The following is a 25915-nucleotide window of genomic DNA, read 5'->3' as shown; positions in this document are numbered from 1 at the left end:
GGCAATTCGAAAGCTTTACTAACTGGCTGAGTTCTGCAGCCTCTTCTTGGCAGGCTTCTTGGAATCATCTCTTATTGTAACAAATTCTTTTTTTTTTCTTTTTCTTTTCTTTTCTTTTTTTTTTTTTTTTTGAGACAGAGTCTCGCTCTGTTGCCCAGGCTGGAGTGCAGTGGTGTGATCTCAGCTCACTGCAACCTCCTGCCTCAGCCTCCCGGGTAGCTGTATTTTTAGTAGAGACAGGGTTTTACTGTGTTGGTCAGGCCAGTCTCAAACTCCTGACCTCAGGCGATTCACCCACCTTGGCCTCCCAAAGTGCTGGGATTACAGGTATGAGCCACTGCGCCTGGCTGGTAACAAATTCTTGAGTAACAGCTTCTCTAAAACCAATAGTACTGAGCTAAGCATTTTACATGGATTAGCTTACCTAAGCCTCCCAACCACCCTATGAAGCCAGTACTTTCACTATCACCTCTCACATGAAGAAACTAAAACTCAGGTCATATTACTTGCTCCTGCAAATGCAGCTAGTAAGTGGCAAAGCTGGAACTTGGTCCAAGGTCTACCTGACCCTAAAACCTGCTTCTTACCCTGCTAGGGGTCATGTCTCTTCTCCTGTTAGAGTATAAATGGCAAACAGGTTTCTCCTCTTATGCCAACTCTGATTGACAGGCAGTAGCTGCTTGGGGCTCCAAGTTGAAAGTACATGTGTTGTCAATGGCTACTGATGTCTGTTGTGTGTATGGGAAGGGAGAATGGTGGCAAAGATGGCCCTGACTTGCCATCTCTGCAAGGGAGAGATGTCAGCTTTCTGAAGGCAGGGATGATACCCAACCCAGATTCCTTTCAGCCCTGAAAGCTGGTCTAGCTCCATCCAGGCATGTCCATCTTCACCCTGCCTGGCTCACCTCTGCTTTATTGGTTTTTCTCCCATTCCTCCCAACTCCTTGCCCCGTGGAGAAGGCTGCTTCCATTAGTTTTATTCATATGTTAAATCAGGGACACTGTGCTTGCATCTAGAGCTGACAATTCTGATTACCTGGGCACGCCCCCTTTTCTAGCCCAGACTCACGCAGAGCTTTGAGCAGCTGCAGCTGTAGTGCAGCCAGGAAGCAAACGCAGGCCTGAGGCCCAGTCCTGGCCCTCCCAGCACCTCCCTAAGCTACCTTCCCCACCTGCCCATCCTCCCTCCTGGGGTATGAATTCTCAAGGGGATGACTGATGTCCTAAGTACCTTCCCAAGTCAATATACAACCAGATTTGATCATCATCACAGGTGGGCTTGGGGTTCATGGTCAAGGGCAGATGCCAGGAGTAAGAGATGGAAGGACAGAAGGAAGAAATGAAGGCAGCAGAGGAGAGAAGATCTGGGGAGGTTGGGGGCTACCCGAAATGTTAGGAAAACTCACCATGCTGTATGTCCTTCCATAGGACCCAGTATTTGGAATTATCTTCGAAAGTCACGAGGCAGCTTTGCTTAGAGCTGCTGACCTGGGGTACAGATAGGAAGAAGCAAGTGAGAAAGGGCTGGGGAAAAGCCAACCTGGAACATAGTCTTCCTCCCCCATTTTTGTCTCCGTATGTTCCAGAAAGCAGGGCTAGAAGGGGAAGAAGGATGGCAGTTCCTGGACAGGGTGTACTCCTAGTCACTGGAGTCGTACAGCCAGGGACCGATGGATGGCAACTTGGTCAGAATGTTGAGGACAGAAGCACAAGTCAGATGCTCCTCTGTGATCCTCTCAAACCTGACTTTTTTGTTTTGTAGGCTCTCAGAGCACTTTTCTAAAGAACTAGTTGGATGATGTTGACCCTAGGGATGGTGCCTGCAAGACCAGGCTCTGGCCCCTCCCACCACCAGCTTTGGGCATGAGGGACAAGAAGGGAATTCTCCAGCAATCCCCCTGCCCCCTGGTCTGACAGCCAGGCTGGAACATGAGCAGAGAGATTCTGAGTCTGAGAACAGGGGCCAGAGAGGATGGGTTTACCCTCTTGATCTTCCCGAGGTAGTACAGGCCATCTGTCCACCGGCACAGCACATACTGGCCCTCCGTCAGTTTGGACATCAAGTCTTTGAAGTTGTTCTTGACCTTCGCCAGGGCCCCCTTGTTGGGGAGGTGGCTGGTGGCACCATAGGAGTCCCGAGTCCCTGGATCCAGAGCTCGATTCTCCATCAGCTTCCCCTGACACTGGGAGAGAAAGAACAGGGTTTTTGCTTCTTGCTTCCCTGCTTCAGAAAGCCCATCAGGGGAAGGAAGGAAACCACCATTTCTGTACCCTGTGCTATAAGCCAGACTTGGTTATTATCTCACTGATTCCTCGTGACCATCCTATGAGGGAGACATTATTATTATTCACATCTTACAGATAGGGAAACAGGTGTGGCAAGGAGAAGAGGCTGATGGGCCAAAGGCAGAGCCATGGCCCATACCACACTACCTTTTAAAGAGAATGGATCTCTCAACCCACACAGAACAAAGTCCCCTACCCAGCGGGCCTGAACCACTCCCTGTCTCAGGAGGCTGAGGTTTTATTCCTTAAGCAAACACAGTCCATGTGCTCTGGATGGAGGATCTTCTCCAGGCAAGCAGTTGGGTTTTATTTTTACCCCCAACCCCTGCAACCATCCCTACCCTGAGATCTGTCCAGAGAAAATTCACCTAGAAAGGAAAACTGGGTGGCGTGTAGCTAGTGTAGACTGGGTCATCTGTCTTTTGTAATCCCCCCTTCTGTTCTCAATTATGAGATGATTTAATGGAAATCAATTCTGGGACATTTAAACCCACTTATGCTTTCACCCAGATACACATTTGCTCCAAGCAGTGAAGTCATCCATCCCCATGCCAGCCTCTCCACGCCTGTCTCTCACCATCCTATTCAACGTGCAGTTCACCCATCGATTTCTCTCTCCCTGCCTGTGGTACTGCCTTCATGCATCTCAAACTCCTCCAAGCAATTAGTTGCCACAGCCGGCCCATTTTAAGTGCCATGATTTCTGGCTTTCCAGCTCTAGCTTCCATCCTCCTGTCCTGGTCTCAGTTCAGGCCTCATCTTTTGCTTGGACCATTCATTCATTCATTCATTCACCCAATAACAGTTTCCTGGGCCTTGTGCTTACCTCCACTAGGCACCTAGGGTGGGGAACGGTACTACCAGCACCCAGTGCTAAACAGGCCGTTCCTGCATTCCTGCCTCTCCACCAGACTCTTCCGCAGGGCCACCAATTTCCTTCCAGAAACTTTCTGGGGCTCCCCACTGCCCTCACTGGTGCTCAAAGCCGTCCCTAACGCCCCCTCCTTTCTGCTGGGCTCACCTGGCTCCAAGTCCCTCCACACGCTCTCCACTACAGCCACACACAGCCCCTCTCTTTCCCCGCGGGCCTACTCGGGTCTCCTCCTTGTGGCCATGGCGCTGGGCACCTGGTGTCATGACTATCTGTTCACAGGGAGAGAGTCCAGTGCCTGTTTCTGTGTGGTGCGTGTGTGTACTCCTGTGAGACTGGGCAGGATGATGTCTACGGCATTGTGCCAGGGAGTGTGTGAAGCTAAGTATGTGCGGGGCCCTGGGGCGAGCCAGGCACTGCAGGGGTCTCGGCTCCCCAGATGGTGGCGTGGCCACGACCCTCTCCACCCCCACTCCCATCTCCTTTTTCTCCAGCGCAGAGCGCACAGGCTCCCGGGCAGGGGATGCGGTCTGAATCCCTGTCCTCTCCCTGCCACCTGGCTCGCCCGGCGCTGCGAGGTCCCCGCCCGCCCGGCCAGGGGCCAGGCCGGGGCCGCTGCAGGTTCACAAACTGACACTTCCTCCCCCGCTGCGCCTCTAGGAGCCGGCCGGGTCGCCGCACCCGCCTCCACCCTGGCCGGGCGGGGGCCCCCGGGTGGCGCCCCCCCAGCCCCCGCCTCCGTCCTCCCGGAGCGGGCCCCCGCGGGCTGTGATTGGCTGATTCAAACCCATTTGCAAAGAAATGCCTGTTTGCGGGTTCCCGTCTGCGTCCAGTTCAAATCCGCGGCACCGGGAGCGCGGGGCCGGGCGGGGGCAGGAAGCGAGGATGATTCATGCGCCGGGGCCTCTCCCAGGGCGGCCGTTGGCTTTTTAAAAAGGGTGTTCAGGAGGGGGGAAAAAGCTTGCAGAAGCACCCCCTTCGGGTTCAGCGCTCCTCTCCTCAGTCGCTCGGACGCCAAGCCTCCCCCATCCCAACCCTGCCGCAGCCTGACTTCGGACGTGAGCGAAATGCCAAACGCCCGTCTGTCCTTCCCCCACCCCGATAGGAAAATTAAAGATCGGGGGCGAGGAAGAACGACCTGTCACCCACGCCCCCCGGGGCTCGGGAACCCGGGTGGGGCCCCTCTGCCCCGCAGGTAACCTGCACCCCCCGTCCCCACCCCCGAGCGCCCCGCTCCGCAGGAGTCTCACCCCCCGGAGGCGTTCGGGCCGCCAAAGTTCAGGGAGATTTCGAAAAGAGAGGGATGAGGGCCGGGAGGGGAGAGCGTGGCGGGGAGTCCGCCCAACAGCGCAGAACTCACCGCGAGGCTGCGTGTCCGCCGGTCCCACTTGGAGTCTGGCCACCAGGCGCATCGGTGGCGGAGGCGGCTGCGCTCGGCCCGCGGCTGCCCGGCCGAGTGTCCGCCCGTGGGGCCGGGGTCGGGGTCTCGGCGGGGGCGGGGCGGGGCGGGGGCGCCGCGGGGAGGAGGGGGAGGCGGCGGAGGGAGGGGCCGGGGCGCTCAGGAAGGGGCCCCCCGGGCGCGGGGCGCCATCTTTTTCGCGTTTTCCCGCGAATTATTGACGTCCCGCTTATGTAATTAGCGGGGGCCGCGCCGGCCTCGCCATTGGAGCCCGCGGCCGCCGGGCTCCGCAGCGCCGCCAGCCCCCGCCCGCCCCGCGGGCGCGCATCCTCCGCGGCCACTAGCCAGGACCCGGGCCCCCCGCCGAGGAGCCGCCACACCGCGGCGCACACGGAGACGCCAGGCAGCGCTCATGGCGCACACGACCGCTCGCACACTTGTTGAGGAAACACAGCTCTGCGCGCAGGCACCGGCGGACCCTGGCACAGACACACAGCAGGGCGGCGCGGACCCTTGGCGCAGACACACGCAGACACAGACCCAGGACGCCCAAACAGGCCACACAACACCTTGCACTAACAGCACAGGCGTTCGGCACAGAGACACAGCACAAGTATAATGTAGATACACAACACACAGTGCACAACGCATGTTGTTCCGACACAGGTCAGAACACACCACAGCATGTACAGGACACAAACACACCACAAAGAGAAGTACTGTACACACCAGCCATAGGCATAGATACACAAGGGGGAACACACTGTACACAACAGAGACACACAACAGAACATGCATGTAAGGTAGACGGACATAACACATAAAGTCACAACACAGACGGGCAACAGACACAAGTTTTCCTGAAAAGGTGGCATTCAGATAGATTGTGGAAATAGGTTAGTGGGTGTGCCAGGTGGACGGAATTCAGTGGGCTAACAATGCAATTTTTAAAATACGGGTTAAGGATATCAAAAGGCAATTCACAAAAGAGGAAACCTACATGGCCGAAATAGCCCCAAACAACAAATTGCGTAGAGACACAGTGCACAGAAATACATGGTACAATCGCAAATATATACCACACGCACAACACGTCCTGTAAATAAAGGGCACACAATGAAAGACAACATGCACAGAGTCATAGGAATGGCAGATGGAGGCAGTGGGCAGAGCTCCAATCATAGGGACCCTGCCCTGGGGGAAAAGGCAGACATGGCCCCACCCAGACTCACTCTTGGGGGAAGGGAGGAAGAACACTTACCAATAACCCCACCCCCATCCTTGCCCTCAGTCCACAGCGCCCACCTCTGTGGCTACCATCCCACTCTGCAGACACCCCCACCAGACAGGGATATGTGCTTTCATGGGTGTGGCCAGTGGACAGCACCTTCCCCCAGAGCCTTCCCTGTTCACTGTCAGTTGCTCACTCTGGGCCCTCTGCCTCCTGGCCTTGGAGCATGATCTGTGCAGCCCCCCACGTCACCTTCTCAGCAGAGATCCAGGAGTCCTTTCACCTCCTTCCTCACTTCCTTCTGCCCCTTGATCGCCCTGCTCTCACCTGCCTCACTGCCCCATTCTGGATCCTGGCACCTCAGCAGAACCTAGCACTGCTGAGTACCTGCCTGAACCTGGAAGGAAAGCCTGGGAGCAGCCCCATGGCACAAAATCTCCCAATCCTGGAGAGCACATCTTCAAGTCCCAAAGGGGCCCTAGGATTGTGCTACTTAACCATATTCTGCCAGGAGAACGTGTGTCCAACGCGGGTAGGGCTGATGATGGGAGCAGAACACTCCCACTAGCTTCTAAGCTGGCTGGGTCTGCCTTCAGGATGCTGTGGGACAGAGATGATAGAGCGAAGTGCTCACCTCTGAGGCTACAGGCCAGCTCCACCCATTACTGGCCATGGGAGCCTGAGTGTGTCACTTCTTTTTTTTTTTTTTTAAACAATTCTTGCTCCTGAGACTTTAAGTCTTAAGCCTCCGTGTCCTCACCTAAATAGAGTTATTGGGAAGGTTAGAGTTAATGTATGCAAAGCCCCTGGTGCCCAGTAGGTGTGCAGTAAGAGATCATTGTATTAATACTTTGTTAAGAAATTCTGTATTCAGAATCTTGATTGCCCCACTGTGTGGGACTAGAGCGGGGGGGATGTGAGACACACAGGTGGATGGGAGACACACAGGTGGATGAGAGACAAGGAACTGGCAATCTCGTGGAGGAGGCGGTGTTGATGCATAGATAAATAAGAGGGGATTGTGCTGTGAGCTGCACGTGGAATTGAATTGTCCTGGCTTCAAGTCCAGCTCTGCCTCTGAGCCAGGGCGGGGTCTTGGGTTAGCTAGACCCTCCTACACCATGTTTCTTTATCGGTTGAAAAGAGGGTAATAATACTACCCAACTCGTGGGGCTGTTGCATAAATGTTCAAATAAGACAATGAAGGAGCAGGTGCTTTTGTAAACTAAAAAGTTTGATATGCAAAATAAGAAGTTAAAACACTACAGAACAGGAAATTATAAATGCCACAAGAAAGGTACGGTGTCACCAGTGATTATTTAGAGGCAACTCTAAATTCGAATTGAGGAAAGAGAACAAGTTTCCCGGAAAAAGTAGCGATCAGTTAGGTTGTGGAAATAGGGAGGTGGGTGTGCCAGGTGGAGGGAGTTTAATGGGCTGACCAACAATCCAATTTTTAAAATATGGGTTAAGGATATCAACAGGCAACTCACAAAAGAGGAAACCTAAATGGCTAAAATAGCCTAAAATGTGAAAAGATGTTCAACCTTATTGGCCACGTGAGAGATGCAAATGAAGAGAACTGTGATACACCCACCAGATGGGCACGGAGTCGAGTCTGTCAATATAGGGGGGTGGGGGGTGAGGATGTCGCACAGTTGGGACCCTCAAATACCTATGGAGATATGAACTGGTAAAACGATTTTGGAGAACAGTTTGGCAACATGTAAGAAAGTGGAAGATACTCATAGCTACAATTCAATGACTCCACTCGTCATTCAGCGCATAATTGTGAAAATTTAGAAATTACTGAATTATCCATGAACAGCAGTCCAGATAGGCCAGGCACTGTGGCTCATGCCTGTAATCCCAGCACTTTGGGAGGCCAAGGCAGGTGGATCACTTGAGGTCAGGAGTTTGAGACCAGCCTGATCAATATGGTGAAATCCAGTCTCTACTAAAAATACAAAAATTAGCCGGGCATGGTGGCCTGTGCCTGTAGTCCCAGCTACTTGGGAGGCTGAGACAGGAGAATTGTTTGAACCTGGGAGGTGGAGGTTGCATTGAGCGAAATCGTGCCACTGCACTCCAGCCTGAGTGACTGAGCGAGACTCCGTCTCAACAAACAAACAGCAGACCAGATAGATTAATTGTGATGTAGTCATACAATTGAATAATATACTGGGAGTAAAAATAAACTAAGTCTGCAGCCTCAACATAGTTACACCCTAGGAAAAAAACTAACATCAAGTTGTAGCATAGGTACAGTGTGACACAAATGATAAAAAATGTTTCTTAACGCATTCAGCTGGGCCCGTGGCTCAAGCCTGTATTCCAGCGCTTTGGGAGGCTATGGTGGGAAGATCACTTGAGCCCAGGAGTTCAAGACCAGCCTGGGCAACATGGCGAAACCCCATCTCTACTAAAAATACAAAAATTAGCTGGGCATGATGGCATGCACCTGTAGTCCCAGCTACTTGGGAGACTGAGGTGGGAAGATAGATTGAGCCCAGGAGTTTGAGGCCACAGTAAGCCATGATTGTGCCACTGCACTCCAGCCTGGGTGACAGAGAGAGACTTTCTCAAAAACAAACAAACAAACAACAAAAAACCCAAAGAAATACAAAATAAGCTATGTAGACATTTTGGGGCTACAGTCAGCTAGTAAAAGTATTGAAACATGCATGGGAAATCAAAGACCCTAGATTTAGAATAGGGTAACCTTTGGGAAGGGAGGGACAGGAATGAGATCAGAAGGAAGCACACCGGGGGTTTAATTTTTTTTTTTTTTTTTTTGAGAGAGTCTCGCTCTGTTGCCCAGGCTGGAGTGCAGTGGCGCGATCTCGGCTCACTGCAACCTCCGCCTCCCGGGTTCACGCCCTTCTCCTGCCTCAGCCTCCCGAGTAGCTGCGACTACAGGCACCCACCACCACGCCCCGCTGATTTTTTATATTTTTAGTAGAGACGGGCTTTCACCGTGTTAGCCAAGATGGTCTTGATCTCCTGACCTCGTGATCCGCCCGCTTCTGCCTCCCAAAGTGCTGGGATTACAGGCGTGAGTCACCGTGCCTGGCCCACAGGGGGTTTAATTCTATCTGTATGTTTTATTTCTTAGAAAAAAAAAATTAAAATCTGAGGCAAGTATGACCAAGTGTCAAGATGTAACAGAGCTGGGTGGTTGATCTATAGTTGTTCTCTCTGATCCTTCTCCTTCTCAAGTCTAAAACTTTTCCATGTTTGAGATATTTGGTGATTTTAAAGGTGGGAGGGGCAGGAAGCTATGAGGAGATTGCAGCAGAGGAGGTTTTGGTGATAGCATTGCTTGTTAGGTGTGCAGGGTGGTTACAGTGCACAGTGTCCCCTCATGCATGGGACTGATCACCCTTCTTATTTGTTTGTTTGTTTATTTGAGATGAAGTCTTGCTCTGTTGCCTAGGCCAGAGTGCAGTGGCACGATCTCGGCTCACTGCAAACTCTGCCTCCCAGGTTCAAGCAATTCTCCTGCCTCAGCCTCCTGGGTAGCCGGGATTCCAGGTGCACGCTATCATGCCTGGCTAATTTTTGTATTTTTAGTAGAGATGGGGTTTCACCATGTTGGTCAGGCTGGTCTTGAACTCCTGACTTCATGGTCCACCCGCCTTGGGCTTCCAAAGTGTTGGGATTACAGGTGTATGCCACTGCACCTGGCCCACCCTTCTCTTTTAAGGCTTGTCACAGCTTGGTGAGCCAGGTGTGGCAGGCATCAGGTCCATTTTGCAGGGGATGAAATGGAGGTTTGGAAAGGCGTAGTGATAAACTCAGTGTCACACACAATAGAGAGTCAGGGCTTGTCCCCTCTGCTCAGCAGTGTCTCAGTACCTCTCTGTCCAGGGAGACCACCAAAGGGCCAGAGAGCCCTGAGAGAAGGTTCCCTGCCTCCCAGTGATCCATCCTCTTCCTTCTGCTGTGCTATTCTATGTTTTTTTTTCAATTAAGGACAATTTGGAAAATGTCAAAAAGCACGAGGAAGAAAATAAAAGTAACTTGTGATTTTCACTGTTACTTTTAAAATGAGATTTATCGAAATACACTTCACATATGACAAATTCACTTACTTAAAATGTACAGTCATTATTTTGAGAGAACATCATTTTCTTTCAGAAATACTTATTTGAATACCAAACAAGTTAGCCTATATGAAAGTGCTCTACAGCCGGGCACAGTGGCTCATGCCTGTAATCCCAGCACTTTGAGAGGCTGAGGTGGGCAGATCACCTGAGGTCCGGAGTTCAAGACCAGCCTGGCCAACATGATGAAACCCCATCTTTACTAAAAATACAAAAATTATTCGTGCATGGTGGCGGCCACCTGTAATCCCAGCTACTTGGGAGGCTGAGGCAGGAGAATCTCTTGAGCCCAGAAGGCGTAGGTTGCAGTGAGCCGATATTGTGCCATTGCACTCCAGCCTGGGTGACAAGAGCGAAACTCCATGTCAAAAAAAAAAAAAGAAAGAAAGAAAAAAACTGCTCTACGCAGAAGAGGCTTTTCACAAATATGAATAATTATTATTACATAATTTTTGGAAGTAATTATTATGCAGGTGACCAGTTAGACGAGCCCATGTTTTATGGCCTGAATTTCGGGGTTGGTTTATTATGTCCTTAGCATGGAGGTGTAGAGAGTTTTCAGATTACAGTAGAAAGCACGGTTATTAACACCAGTTTAAAAAAAAATGGTTGCCAGGGTCAGACTGTGACCTGTTGGCATGCCTGTGGCCTTGGTTAGCTGCCAAGCTATAAACACCTTTACCTGTGGCTTTTGTGGGGAAATGAGAGAAGTCTGCCTGCCTTCTCTGTGAACCCAGGGGGTGTAGAAAAGAAAGGGGAGCCTTCACCAGACACTGGAGATCCTATTTCCCTGCCTTGCCAGCTTGCTGTGGAACCAAGGATCCCTTCCCTTGTCTAAATTTTAGTCTCCCCATCTGTTAAAGATAAAGTGGTGGTTTGTTCACCCTTTCAACATAGTGCACATGTGTAGGGAACCATGCTGTAGGCAGGCACCATGCTAGGAATGACAGGCGTGGCATGAAGATGAATAAGATGCAGCCTTTGACCTCAGGAAGCTCCCGGTCCAGCCGGGCACGGTGGCTCACGCCTGAAATCCCAGCACTTTGGGATGCTGAGGTGGGTGAATTGCCTGAGCTCCGGAGTTCGAGCCTGGCCTGGGCAACTTGGTGAAATCCCATCTCTACCAAAAATACAAAAAAATTAGCTGGGCATGGTGGCATGCACCTGTGGTCCTAGCTACTTGGGAGCCTGAGGTGGGAGGATCACTTGAGCCTGGAGGCAGAGGTTGCAGTGAGCTGAGATCGCACCGTGCACTCCAGCAGCCTGGGTGACAGAACAAGACACTGTCTCAAAAAAAAAAAAAAAAAAAAAAAATAGAAGCTCCTGGTCCAGAGCTAGGGGGTAGGGCTAGGGGGACAGACAGATTGATAGATAATTGTGGGAGGGTGTCGAGACAAGGAGTGATCAGGACAAGGAGGGTCAGACCACAACGACCTCTAAGTTGCCTCTGACGGCAAAATTATTTGATTCTATGAACTCAGTCTAAGCTTTGTTTCTCCCTCACTCGGTAACCTAGGATGGGTCACTTCTCTAATCAGGGCTTCAGATTGACTCACTGGTCAATGTATGAAGTCTAGAACAAATGAGTTGCTCCCAGTCATTCTTTATAAAGGATGCTATATAAAGATTTGACCCACCAAAAGCTGCATTGACTATTTGCGAGATATTTTGTCTTCTTGTTTTTTATCAATTAGGTCTACATACTACATTCAATTAGAGATTTTGATTGATATGATTAAAACAGTGTGATCGTAAAAGACTGACTCAGATAGATAGAGATAGTTAATTAAAGATACCTTTAAAGTTTTCCCCACGTTAAAATACAGAGGTGTCATTTTATTAATGAACTCCAGTATTTACAAGGCATCCTTTCTGGAATCAAGCAATCCATGAGTCGATCCGCATGAGGTGGATGAGCTCCTGGCCCCAAGCTGGGTGTGTAGGAGAAAGAGGAAATGTATGAGAGCTGCTCCCCGGGAGCCAAGGCTCTTGCTGGGCATTTCATGAACGAGACAAGATATAACCAACTGCCCAAGATATAGCCAGAGGAGGGCAAATAAGAAGAGAGTGGATACAACAGGATCATTTGTATGATTCAACTAGTATTGATGGAACTGAGGTTTGAACCCAGGTGATATGGTGTATTCAAAAGCTAATGCCAGGCTGGGCACGGTGGCTCACACCTGTAATGCCAGCACTTTGGGAGGCTGAGGTGGGCGGATCACTGGAGGCCAGGAGTTTGAGACCAGCCTGGCCAACATGGTGAAACCACATCTCTACCAAAAAACACACACACACACACAAAAAATTAGCTGGATGTGGTGGTACACGCCTATGATCCCAGCTACTCCAGAGGCCGAGGCATGAGAATCACTTCAACCCTGGAGGCAGAAGTTGCAGTGAGTTCAGATAGCACCACTACACTCTGGCCTAGGAGCGAGACTCTGTCTAAAAAAATTAAAATTAAAATTAAAAAAAGCCAATACCAGCCACTCATGTAAATCCCAACTACTTAGGAGGTTGAGGTGGGAGAATCATTTGAGGCCAGGAGTTCAAGACCAGCCTGGGCAACATAGCAAGACCACATCTCTAAAAATAAAAATAAATTAGCTGGGGTGGTGACATGCACCTGCAGTGCCAACTACTCAGGAGGCTAAAGTAGGAGGATTGCTTGAACCCAGAAGTTCGAGGATGCAGTGAGCTATGATTACATCACTGCACTCCAGTCTGAGCAACAGAGTGAGACCCTGTGTCTTAATGGAGGGGACCCTCCAAGTCAAGTTTTCCAACTTCTCATTTTCAGATGGGGAAACGGATATCTAGAAAGCAGGAGAGGTCCGGCGCAGTGGTTCACGCCTGTAATCCCAGCACTTTGGGAGGCCGAGGCGGGCAGATCATGAGGTCAAAAGTTTGAGACCAGCCTGGCCAACATGGTGAAACCTCGTCTCTACTAAAAGTACAAAAATGAGCTGGGCATGGTGATGTGTGCCTGTAATCCCAGCTACTGGGAATGCTGAGGCAGGAGAATGGCTTGAACCCAGGAGGCGGAGGTTACAGTGAGCCGATATCATGCCACTGCACTCCAGCCTGGGTGACAGAGCAAGACTCCATCTCAGAAAAAAACAAACAAACAAAAAACAAAGCAGGAGAGGTCTGGCCAAAGTCCTGCAGGAAAGACTCATTCAAGATGAAGTAGTAAATCAGCACATGAGCCATAAGTGGGTCCAGGCCTCTGCCCCTCCCCTGCCCAGAGATGTATGCCATGCCACTTTTGTCAGGTCCCCAGCAGTCCTCTTGAGTTTTTTAATTGCCAAAATTTATTTTAAAATCCTTCTGTTTGAGTGTTCCGTGACATGTGACCTTCTTATGAGTTTCAGAGGTAATCCCTGCCTGGGTGGAGGAATACCTAAGTGACCTTCAGGACCTCTTTCAGCTTGGAGAAGCGGAAATTCTGTTGCCAGAATTCCATGGCTCTTTAAAGCTAATCTTCACTCTTTTACAGCTCTCAGAAGGAACTCTCACGTCTGGCCTTTCTCTGTTGTCTGTTCTGCTCCCTGATTTTCGGCTTAAGTTGAGGCAATAGTTCCAAGAGGTTTAGCTGGGACCATTCAGATCTGTGTCTTATAGCTGCTTCTTCCAAGATTACAATTCAAAGTCCCAGATGCCTCCCCGTGCAGAGGAGAGGAAACATCTGGGCTGGAGCTGCACGGAGGGAGCCCAGCTGTGTGGGACATCCCTCAGGGTAGGAGCCTGTGAGCTGAGAGCTCTTCATTGCAGATGTGGTTCTAACCATCGGGGTCTGGATCTCACCCATGAGGCTTCGACAGGCCCCAGGCATGTGTGTGCAGGGAATCTGAACAGTCAGCCTGCAGGAAAGAGGCTCTGGGGAGTTATATGTGGCTGGTGTGGTGGCAAGCAGAGTTTGTATGGACACCGAACCAAAATAGAGAAATGCGAAGGCAGCTAGACAGAAAGTGGGTCGGGGGAAGCATTCCAAGGAACAGACCTCTGCAGCAAGGAGCTTGGTCTGTGCAGGTCACAGGGAAAGCAAAGAAAAACATAGGCTCAAACCACGAGTCATTTATTCACTCATCCTTCACGGCTAACCACAGCATTTAGCCATGCACTCCTGGTGTGACTATGGAGATCCCTTCCACAGCCAGATGACCCAATGTCAGCTGGAGTGTTTCCCACTCCAACGGCTGGTTCATCCAGCCTGTAGTCACCGCCCTCTGGCAGAGGCACCACTCTGGGCTGACCCCTCTGTGATGGTCAATTTTATATGTCCACATGACTAAGCTATCATACCTAGTTATTCAATCCGACATCAATCTAGGTGTCACTGTCAAGGCATCTTCGAAATGTGGTTAACATTTATCATCAGTTGACTTTAAGAAAAATTCCCTCGAGACCAGCCTGGCCAGCATGGTGAAACCCTGTCTCTACTAAAAATACAAAAAAATTAGCCGGGTGTGATTGCACACACCTATACAGCTACCCGGGAGGCTGAGGCAGGAGAATTGCTTGAACCTGGGAGATGGAGGTTGCAATGAGGCGAGATCGCCCCACTGCACTCCAGCCTAGGTGACAGAGCCAGACTCTGTCTAAAAAAAAAAAAAAAGAAAAGAAAAGAAAAGAAAAAAGAAAATTACCCTCGATAGAGTGAGTAGGCCACAGCCAATCAGTGGAAGGCCTTAAGAGTAAAAACTAAGGTTTCTGGCTGGGTGCGGTGGCTCACATCTATAATCCCAGCACTTTGGGAGGCCAAGGTGGGCGGATCACCTGAGGTCAGGAGTTCAAGACCAGCCTGGCCAACATGGTGAAATCCTGTCTCTCCTAAAAATGCAAAATTAGCCAGTCGTGGTGGCGCGTGCCTGTAATCCCAGCTACTTGCGAGGCTGAGGCAGGAGAATCGCTTGAACCTGGGAGGCGGAGGTTGCAGTGAGCCGAGATCATGCCATTGGACTCCAACCTGGGCAACAGAGTGAAACTCCATCTCAAAAACAAAAACAAAAACTGAGGTTTCCTGGAGAAAAGATTCTGTCTGAAGACTCAAGCATTAATTCCTGCTGAGTCGCCAGCCTGCTGGCCTGCCCTATAGATTTTGGACTTGCCAGCTCCCACAATCATGCAAATTAATTTCTTAAATACATCTGTTTATGCACAAACACACACACACACACACACAGAGATGGTCCCTGAATGATGATGGTATGCCTTATGATTTTTTGGCTTTACGATGGTGCAAAAGCTATATGCATTCAGTAGAAATCATACTATGATATTTGGTAGGTTAGGTATATTAAATGCATCTTCCACTTACGGTATTGGAGAAGCCCCATCGTAAGTGGACAAGCATCTGTATACATACCTAGTGTATCTCCCATTGGTTCTGCTTCTCCAGGGACTGACCGACCCACCTTCCTTCACAGTCCTTGAGAATGGAGCTCGTCCCCTGAGCACCTAATGACACGCGTGCACATCTCTTGATTCCTTGTCCTCTTGCAAGTCCCCACACGTCTGTCGCCCAGACTGGAGTGCAGTCGCGCGATCTCAGCTCACCGCAACCTCTGCCTCCCAGGTTCAAGCGATTCTCCTGCCTCAGCCTCCCAAGTAGCTGGGACTACAGGCATGCGCCGCCACCACTCCTGGATAATTTTTGTATTTTTTTAGTAGAGAGGGGGGTTTCACCATGTTGGTCAGGCTGGTCTCGAACTCCTGACCTCAAATGATCTGCCCACCTCGGCCTCCCAAAGTGCTGGGATTACAGGCGTGAGCCACCGCGCCTGGCCCAGCCTCCTTCTTCACACTCATGACCCTTAAAAGGCTAGAAGCTCCCAGATGGGAATGGAATTGCAGGGAGAACAAGCTTGGTGGCAGCTCGAAGAGCTGAGAGGTGTGGAACCCAGCACTGAGCCGTGAGCTTATGTCTGCCTTTCAGCATGCAGGCAGCAACCTGGACAACTGGGTCTATCTGCTGTGATAATTCTCAGGCCTTGGCAAGAGAGGCTATGCCAATATTTTCATGGCACCCAAAAATGGTTTTCCTGGGAAGAAACTCCTTGGTCAGTGTCCACAGCACCAGGGGAGGTGGCTATTTCCTGCCATCTCTGTAAACAGGATGGAGACCAAGGGCCTTGTATCAGTTGGAATTCTTGATTATGAGCAACCAGGACCAACTCTGTCCATCCAAAGCAAAAGGGGGACTTTCTGGAGGGTAGTGAAGGTACACAGAATGAACAAGAGGCTGGAGAACAGGCTTGGACAAAGGGCAGGACCAAGAGAGGAATTCTGGCCAAGGGAAGGCTGCAGGCACAGTCTGATCCAGGGTTCTCTACTGTGGGTGAGTGATCATCTCCAAGGGTCCCCTCACCACTCACTCAAGAGTCAGCCCCAAGAACGATTATCTGATTGGCTAGTGTTGCATTTTCCATGTGCCTGTCCACTAGCCAGGCAGGATAAGATGCCATGGAAGGATTTAGCTCCACTAGGATTTCACAGTGATGGTGGCCTTGGGAGGTGGGTGCTAGTTTTATCCTTCCTCAAAATGGGGAGCTCTTCCAAAAAGGAACCAGAATTTTAAGGTGGGGGTGGATGCTGGACAGATCATAAGTGACAGCTAAACCTCTTGGAGCTATTGCCCACCTTAGGCCAATAACAGATGAGGCCAGGCGCGATGGCACACGCTTGTAATCCCAGCACTTTAGGAGGCTGAGGCGGGCGGATCACGAGGTCAGGAGTTTGAGACCAGCCTTGCCAATATGGTGAAATCCCGTCTCCATTAAAAATACAAAAATTAGCTGGGCATGGTGGCAGGCGCCTGTAGTCCCTGCTACTCGGGAAGCTGAGGCAGAAGAATCACTTGAACCTGGGAGGCGGAGGTTGCAGTGAGCCGAGATCATGCCATTGTACTCTGGCCTGGGCAACAGAGCAAGTCTCCATCTCAAAAAAAAAAAAAAAAAAAAAAAACAAAAAAACAAAACAAAAACAAACAAACAAAAAAAACAAAAAGGACCAAGGTAGCCTGGGCGCAGTGACTCATGCCTGTAATTCCAGCACAGGAATTGGGAGGCCGAGGTAGGAAGATCCTTTGAGCCTGGGAGTTCAAGGCCAGCCTGGGCTACATGGTGAAACCCTGTCTCTACGAAAAATTAAAAAATTAGCCTGGTGTGGTGGCAGGCACCTGTAGTCCCAGCTACTCAGGAGGCTGAGTTGGGAGGACCAATTGAGCCTGGGAGGTTGAGGCTGCCTTCAGTGAGCCATGATTGTGCCATTGCACTCTGGCCTGGGTGACAGAGCAAGACCCTGTCTTGAAAAAAAGAAAGAGAGAGAGAGAGAAAGAAAAGAGAAAGAAGAAAGGAAGAAAGAATGAAAGAAAGAAAGAGAGAGAGAGAAAGAAAAAAGAGAAAAAGAAAGAACGAACAAGAAAGAAAGAGAGGAAGGAAGGAAAGAGTGGACAGGCTCTAGGATCTGGACTGGACTTGGACTTAGAATCTGGACTTGGACAACCTAAGGTCAGGTTCTGCCATGTATTAAGCAATGTGGATAATAATGGCACCCACAGCTCACAAAATTGCATGTGAAAACACTTTGTAAACTATAAAGTATTTTGAGCCCTGGAGGGCAGTGGGGATGGGACCATCATGCCTCAGGCAGCTTCTCATCTCAGTGCCCAGCTCAAGACCTGGCACCCAGTAAATGTCCCATAAGTGTTTGCTGAGTGAATAGATAAACAAGTGATTATCATCATCCTTTTAACTTGATCATCAGCTTTGCAGAAGAAAAACAGGCAGATGCTGTTGGACCCTGATTCAGGTTTTGTGAGCTGAGGCCTCACAAATAAGCCTCCTTTTTTTTTTTTTTTTCCTGTTAACGCTTTTGACGTTTTCATTTTAATATGTGAAACCTGGCTACTTGTCTCAGGGAGAGTTTATGGAAAAAAAGCTTCCAGCTGGCTTTGGGCAGCCCATAAAAATGTACTGAAATGTCTAACTTTGACCAGTTAGAAATTAGGAGCTGTTGGGGGATGGAGGCCGGTGACGCCACTCGCCCTGGTGAGGCCACTGAATTTCAGTAATTAGCTCTCTGGGCAGGAGGACTCGCTCCTAATTCCTTCCTGGTTCCGAGTCAAAGGATGAGGCCCTGAATCTGTTAAAGAGAAACCACAGCTTTCAGATAACAGACAAACACATCTTTAACACACGCAATCTTTGATTCAAATGATTTCAAAGGGCATGGGGGAGGGAAGGGTTTTTGTGAGCTTTAACCGAAGCAGCTCATCAGAATGTCAGCTCTCCAAATCCTATCCCTCCCTTAGCTCAAGTCTGACCTCCTCCAGGAAGCCCTCCTTGGTAACCCCAGCCCATCACAGGTTTGTTCATCCACACGACTCCTTGCTTTAAAACTCTCCAGAGGGTCTGCCTAACTTCATGGTCAAGTTCAATCTCCTTAGTTTGGCATACAAGGCCCTTTGTGATCTGACACCTTCTCACCTGTGTAGCCTCTTCTACTCTCCACCCCCACCCTTTAACCCAAGTGTGACAAACAACCTTCACCCCTCTCCCCGGAATTTGGGCCTCAGAGCCTTGGACTGTGTTTTTGCCTTGATGGGGATTTTCCTTCCCCTTCGTCATGTGGCTGGATAGTCCTTATTCCCAAAACTCACCCCAAGCCTCTCCTGCAGGGGTGGGGAGAGATTGAGCCCCCAGGGCTGGGTTAGGTATCCCTGCTCATGCCCCAGAGCACCCAGGTTTCTGCTCATCACACTTAATGTAAGGATCCATTTACTCATCTGCCTCTCCCGTCCTCTTCCCTTCTCTCCCCTCCTCTCCCCTCCTCTCCCCTCCTCTCCCCTCCTTTCCCCTTCTTCTCCTCTCCTTCCCTCCCCTCCCCTCCCTGAGGAACTTGGTCCAGCTACAATCAATATCTAGAGAAGGTATTGGCCTAGAGAACCTTGCTCAATCTTAAGCCTGCACACCTGCCATACCTTGGGATCACCCCGGGAACCTTAACATGCTGATGCCTGTGTTCTTATCTTCAGAGACTCTGGTTTGATTGGCCTGGATGTGGCCTAGGCATGGGGTGAAGAGTGTGGGTTGAAAAGCTTCCCGGGTGGTTCAAGGTGCAGCCCAGGTGGAGCGCCACCATAATTTACAGCACACGACTCAAGACCCACCCAGCCACTTAGAGGAGCTGCACTCCAGGCACCTCGGGGAGTATAACCTTGAACTCGGAACCCCACTATATTTGCCATATTTGTTGTGTTGAAAGAAAACTAGTCATCTGTTTATCTGAGTCAGTAGCATTGAGCAGCTGTATAGTCCCCCACAGGCCCCACCCAGTCTTCCGTGCTTGTTCGGAGAGACGGAAGCCTCACAGTCACCTGTTAGAAGGATGCCTGTCTGAGCCCCACCCCAAATCCAAGGAGCCAGACCAGGGACCCTGTGCTATAAACAAGTCTCCTGGTGATCCTTCTGCACACAAATGTGCCAGGGCTCAAAACATCCTAAAACAGGCTGCAAACCCCTGACGCCTTGCAGAGCCAGGTAGGAAAGTTCAAAGCAAAGAAAGGCCTCCAGGGGACCATGCGGGGACTGGAAAACAACTGGCTCTAGCAAATTCTTGTCCTTTGGGAATGTGGGCCCCATGTTGTCAAGTCCCTCTTTTTAAAAAAGAGAATGCCAAAAATCTGAATTTTTAAAAAGGTGAAACTTGTTTAAAGCTGACAACTAATTCAAGCCATTTAAGTACACAGCTCAGACCAAACAAAACTTACCTGGGACCTGAATTTAGCATCTATTACCAATGTTTGCGGCAAACCCCACACGTAGATGAAGCTAGAGGGTGGTGTGCTTGCCTGGCCTTGTCTCGGCTCTCTCTTTTTTGAGCTGTTTTCCTGCTATGGGACTTGGGCCAGCACGGAGTAGGAGTGGGGAGGCGGTGGGGAGCGGGTACAGGAAACGGCCCCTGAGACTTGTGCCGTACGTGCAATTGGGAGGCTGTTTGGGGACATTGTTCCTTACATTTAACAGTATTCTCTTCATGCCAACTCTCTAAAAAAATACCTCTCAGGTCTCAGGGCCTAATAGAGTTTTGATTTGCCTCAGCAATGGTGTGCCAGTGTCTTATGGACACTGAATTGCGTGGGATCAAGTTTTAGCTGCTAGAAAGGTCAGAGGGCAATTTGTGGCCTGTCCCCATGGCATATAGGACCTCAAGGTCCACACTTGTATACCTGTCATTCCTGGGTGCTTCTGACCTTTCCAACTTTTGTTTTTCGTTTGATGCTTGTCACATGACCACTCCTGTAAAATTTTATTCTTGTATATCAAATAAAGTTAAGTGCTTTCTGAAATAAGGCATGCTATAAATAAATAAGCCCATAAAAATAGTAAGTGCTGAAAAAAAGGGTTACTGAATACATGACTACTTGAATGATTCATTTTGTGGTTGCACACAGGGCCTTGCACAGAGCAGGTGTTCAGGAAATGAGGGCAGGATGGTAGAGTGGAAAGCAGCAGTTTAGAGATGGAAAGACAATAGCCCTGCCATTTCCTAGCGACTGGGACCTTAGCCAAGCTGTTTAACCTTTCTTAGCCTCAGTTTCCTCGTCTGTACAATGGGGACAATCTCAGTGCCACCTTATCAGAGTTGCTGGGAGGATTGAGTAAGATGATGTAAAGTGCCTAGCATGTAACAGGCACTTAATAAGTGGCAGCTGTGATTATTTCAACACCAGAAATACCCTCATCTATGAATGTCATTGTTAAATGACTTAGTAAAGGCAGTAATGTGTGCAACATGAGTGAGGACGCTCTCCCTTTGCTCAAGCCAGCTAGAGTGTGACAGAGAAACCACATGGATTCACTGGGTCAATAAAATGGGGAGGCCTTCCAGAAGCTCTCGATTCCCTCAGCTCCTTGTCCCAGGTCTCTGCTCCCCTCCACACCAGGGCCCCTCTGATTATAGCAGTGATGGCAGGTGGCTCCCTGTCTGAGTGTGGCTGCCCCATCACTCCCCTCTCAGCATGCTTATGTGCTAAAGACCCTGTCCTGTCTGCCTGCGTCATCCAATCTCTAGCCCTAGCCCTGTACATTCCCTTTCTGGAAGCCTCTGGCAGTTTTCTGCAAGCTTCCCAGTCCCTTCCCCAGCCCTGACTGATCCCTCTCCTGGTCATCACTTAAGTGAGCAAATTCATCTTTGAACGGTTCCTTGACCTTTTGCTTGACAGATGCACACATGCTTTAGAAAGCACACGTCACGCAGTGCACAGGAGGTGCACTCAGAGATGACTGAATGTAGTGTCTGGGGCTCACTCCCTCTGAGGGTTGGACACCAGGCAGACAGTCAGGAAAGCAACTCTGTAATACTGTTACGAGGGAGAAAATACATCATATAGATCCCTGCGATGGAAGGTGGTCTATGGTGAGTTGTAGGTTTCCCTAAGGGCCTAAAATTTATTCATAAGAGGCACTGTTGCATAGGGCAGTGGTTCTCAAAGTGTAGCTCCAGACCTGGAGCATCAGCCTAGACTGGGAGCTCTTATAAATGCAAAATCTCCAGCCTCACTCCAGAACTACTGACTCAAACCATGTGGGGCCCACCCAGCGCTCCCAGTTTTCACAAGCCCAGGGGTGATCCCATGCAGGGCCGGTTTTTGGACCACTGGAATGGTGGATTCATTCGGAACCTGTCACCTCATCTGTCAACAGGGACGACCCTAATCATGGCAGTGGCTTCTGGAAGGGCCACGAGATGAACGTGGGAAGCCTGCCTGGCACGTGGTTGGTGCTGAGCCACCGTCCCCTAAGACTGATCACCCACTACCTTTGGAGGGTCAGCTACCGCCTGGCGCTGTTCTCTGTCAGTCATGGAACCCAAGATAAGGGCTCCAGCAGAAAGGAGAAACAGGATGGAGGTCAGGGAAAGCTGATCTGAAACTTAGGCTAAGGCCCTGAATGCCAACCTTAGGACCTCTCTTTGCCTCTGTCTGCGGCGGAGACTCACATGTTTCCATTACTTTTCTGTAATACAACAAAGCAACGGAATCCTTGGGATTCTGGCCATCCCGGGGGTACCTCCCGGGTCCGTGGCGGGGCAAGCGCTTTTTCCACGACGCCCCCCACCCGCCTCGTCTGCTTTGGCCGCGCTCCCGCGAAGGCCGCGGCGGGAGGCCCCTGATAGGGCGCGCAGGCCCCCGGCTGCCAAGAGAAGGCCGGGCGCGGGCCAGGAGCCGGCGCCTGCGAGCCAGGGCAGCCCCGCGCGTTTGGAATGCGAGCGCCGCTCAATGCGTTCCATATGGTGGCGGCGCGGGCCCACCCGGCCGCCCGCGGCTCCCCAGCCTCGCGCCCGCCCCGCGGGTTCTTGTCGGTCTCCCGGACCCACCTGGGCGCTGGGATAGGGACCACGGATTACCAAGACCAGCATAGTGCAGGGCACGTAGGAGGAGGCTTTGATGAATGAATGCTAAATACACGACTTACTGGTAGAAGGCGTCAGAGAGTCGACTCCTTAAATAACCCAGCACACAGTCCGCCAGCCTCGGCTCCACCAAAAATCGATGGGAGACTGCCATGGGCGAGGACCTTCTCTTGTATTTGTGTAATCCCAGTCCCAGATCCCCGACTGGTCAGGGACTTTGTTCTCCAGCTTTGCCCAAGATGACAGTTGGGCTCAGAGCTGGTGATGTGACTTGCCCAAAGTCACACAGGTAGCAAGTAGCACGTCGGGATTTGAATCCGGGTTAAAGGACTCCAGTCCAGTGCTCTTGCTATCCAAACTCCAGAGGGAGGGGACCCTGCTGACACCTTAATCTACCCTGGCCTCCCTGGAGGCTTTTCTCATTGGAATCCCAGAGTTACTAAGACTTATAAAGGACAGAACTGTCCCCTTAATCCCAGGCATGGTGGCTAATGCCAGTAATCCTAGCACTTAGGGATGGAGAGGTGGGAGGATGGATTCAGCCTGAGTTCGAGACCAGCCTGCAAAACATAGCAAGATCCCGTCTCAAAAAAATAAAAAATATGCCAGGGTGACAAAGAGAAACTCTGTCTCAAAAAAAAAAAAAAGATAAAATAAGAAAACAAAAAACAAAAACAACAAAAAAAACCCCAAAACAAAGCATAGAACCCCCCAATAAGCTCTACTCTGCTCCCCCTCTCCCAGGGTTTTGAGCTTTAAATTTAAGGACAAGTGATTGCCTTAAAGAGAAGCCTATGACTTTCATGTTGCGTTTATCTAATTAGCTATAATGGCACTTTTTTTTTTTCTTTTTGAGTCAAGTTCTTACCAAGTCTGGAGTGCAGTGATGCTATCTTGGCTCACTGCAGCCTCGACCTCCTGGGCTCAAGTGATTCTCCTGCCTCAGCCTCTCGAGTAGCTGGGACTACAGGCATGCACCACCATGCCCAGCTAATTTTTGTATTTTTAGTAGAGATGGGGTTTCACCATGTTGGCCAGGCTGGTCTTGAATTCCTGACCTCAAGTGATCTGCCTGCCTCATCCTCCCAAAGTGCTGGGATTACAGATGTGAGCCACTGCGCCTGGCCGAATTATACACTTTAAGTGGGTAAATTGTATGGTGTGTGAATTGCATCTTTAAAAAGCTGTTACCAAAAAACTCCAAGCTTTGCTGCTCCTCACTAGCCATGTGACCCTGAAGAGTGACCTCACCTCTCTGAGCCTCAGTTTCTTTATCTGTAAAATGGGCAGGATAAAAGTAGCTGCCTCAGGAGGTTGTTGTGAGGTTTTAAGGGGAGGAATTATGTAACAAGTTAGCATGGTACTTGATATACAATAAAACCTTGATAAATAATAACACTAGCTAGTGTTTACTGAGGGCTCACTCGTACCTGGCACTCTGCTAAGCTCTTAGGTCCATGATCTCATTTAATCCTCTAACCACTCTCATGCCAATTGTGTAGTGGAGGAGACCGAAGCTTGGACAGATGAGGCACGGATTAGAACCCTGAAGCTTGGGTTCTGAACCATGAGACAGTGTTGGTTTTCGTGTAGTTTTGTATGTTTGTATGGCTCTTTTAAATTACTGTAAACCACTTCATTTGGAGATGTTGCGTTGCACACCCTGAAATGAAGTTTCATCTACTTATCCACCTCCTTCCAAATCGATTGGTTCCCTTTCTCTTGTGTAGACTACTTTATAAGGTATAAAACACCCCCACTGAAAGGCTGCGCAAGACCTGGCATCTGCCCAGAGTGTAGTGGGCAGGGCCCACAGCCCACCCCTGTGAAGTGTTAGGCCTTTGGGAAGAAGGCCCAGGCTAGATGACTTGCTTCCAAGCCCCAGCGCTGCCACCTCCTAGCTTGTAGAGACCTCCTCGCCTTGGTCTCGTCATCTGCAAATATGCGGATTACGATCATATGTACTTGCCAGGGATATTGGGAGCTTGCTCACAGGCTCTCAGAAGCCCCAGAGCCTCACAATCGAGTTCTCCTGAGACCCCCATTGGCAGGGAGATGGCAGTCCTGGGGCTGGCCCACGCCCAGCAAGCTCCCCCGCCAGCTGTGCTGAGGCGGCAAGTGCTAAAAATAACAGTCACGTCTTGCAGGGACACAGGCTGGCCCAGAGGCAGATGGGAGTCGGGGAGGAAGTGGTGGGGATGCACCACCAGGACTCTCCACCTGCAGTGTGAAGATATGTGGGTGTGTATGGGGGATGATTCCTTTACCCAGTGCAAGGCCCCTAACTATAAAGGAGCTTGGTTTCAGGTCACATGGAGTGGGTGGGGCCTGTTCCCTGTAGCCAAGGCACTGAAAAAGTCCTCTAGTGCTGTCCAGTGGAAATATTACATGACCTGCATATGTAATTCTAAATTTTCTAGTAGCCATATTAGAAGAAAACAAGAAGCAGATGAAACGAATTTTAATATACTTTAACCTATCAAATTTTTTTTATCATTTCAACATGTCATCAATATAAAAATACGAATGAAATATTAAATTCTCAGCCGGGCATGGTGGCTCACACCTGTAATCCCAGCAGCTTGGCAGGCCGAGGCAGGCGGATCACTTGAGGTCAGGATTTCGAGACCAGTCTGGCCAACGTGGTGAAACCCCGTCTCTGCAAAAATACAAAAAATGAGCCGGGTGTGGTGGCGGGCCCCTGTAGTCCCAGCTACTCGGGAGGCTGAGGCAGGAGACTCACTTGAGCCTGGAAGGCAGAGGTTGCAGTGAGCTGAGGTCGCATCACTGCACTCCAGCCTGGGCGACAGAGTGAGACCCCGTCTCAAAAAAAAAAAAAAAAAAAAAATTAAATTCTCTTTCTGATACTAAGTCTTTGAAATCTGGTGTATATTTCAGACAGAGCTTTGGATCAGCCACATTTCACGTGTTGTGTGAGTTTCAAACAATCTCTCTGAGATTGTTCGTTTTGAGATGAAGTCTTGCTCTGTCTCCCAGGCTGGAGTGCAATGGCACGATCTCAGTTCACTGCAATCTCCGCCTCCTGGGTTCAAGCGATTCTCCAGCCTTAGCCTCCCAAGTAGGTGGGACTGCAGGCACCTGCCACTACACCCAACTAATTTTTGTATTTTTAGTAGAGATGGGGTTTTGCCATGTTGGCCAGGCTGGTCTCGAACTCCTGACCTCAGGCGATCCTCCTGCCTTGGCCTCCCAAAGTGCTGGGATTACAGGCATGAGCCACCACCTCCGGCCCTGAGATTGTTTTTTCATCTATAAAGTCAGGAAAATAATACTTTCCTCTGAGGTCTGTTATCAGTATTGTGATACTTGCAAGAAAAGCGTATGCTCAACAAATGAGTGCTATCATCATTTTATCATGGCTATTTAAACAAATTAATGTGCAGTCTGTTCAGAACTAAAACTGGATGTCACAGCTGATAGCTGTTTTTGTACTTTTCCCACAACATTATGCTGCTTCTAGTCATGAATCAAATCACTGGACTTAAGGGTTTGAACCTGGCATAAACTGATCTTGGTTCAAGTCCTGGCTCCTGGTGCTTGTGTGACCTTGGGTGAGTGATTTTTTACCCCTTGAAGACTGG

The 25915-nt window shown here is 50.0% G+C and overlaps 1 protein-coding gene across 4 annotated transcripts in view; it reads right to left on the bottom strand.

Moving 5' to 3' along the window:
• PHF19 (PHD finger protein 19) overlaps positions 1 to 22294 on the bottom strand; it is a 39235-nt gene extending 16941 nt beyond the window's left edge. Inside the window, exons 1-3 of one of the 4 annotated variants that reach the window (XM_057298654.2) lie at positions 22278 to 22294; positions 1983 to 2183; positions 1407 to 1488 (exon numbers count right to left, since the gene is read on the bottom strand). In XM_057298654.2, coding sequence (XP_057154637.1) covers positions 1407 to 1488; positions 1983 to 2168 — 268 coding nt within the window. In that variant the 5' untranslated portion in view covers positions 2169 to 2183; positions 22278 to 22294. Of the gene's footprint in view, positions 1 to 1406; positions 1489 to 1982; positions 2184 to 4407; positions 4478 to 4517; positions 4862 to 22277 lie in introns of those variants that run through there. The other 3 variants (XM_034928945.3, XM_034928946.3, XM_055117694.2) reach the window with 3 other exon arrangements.
• Between the last annotated feature and the right edge of the window lie 3621 nt (positions 22295 to 25915).

This window comes from Pan paniscus, chromosome 11 (genome assembly GCF_029289425.2).
Source record: "Pan paniscus chromosome 11, NHGRI_mPanPan1-v2.0_pri, whole genome shotgun sequence".
Lineage (NCBI taxonomy): Eukaryota > Metazoa > Chordata > Mammalia > Primates > Hominidae > Pan > Pan paniscus.
Note: the sequence above shows the minus strand (reverse complement) of the source record. Positions and strands in the feature narration are given on the sequence as shown.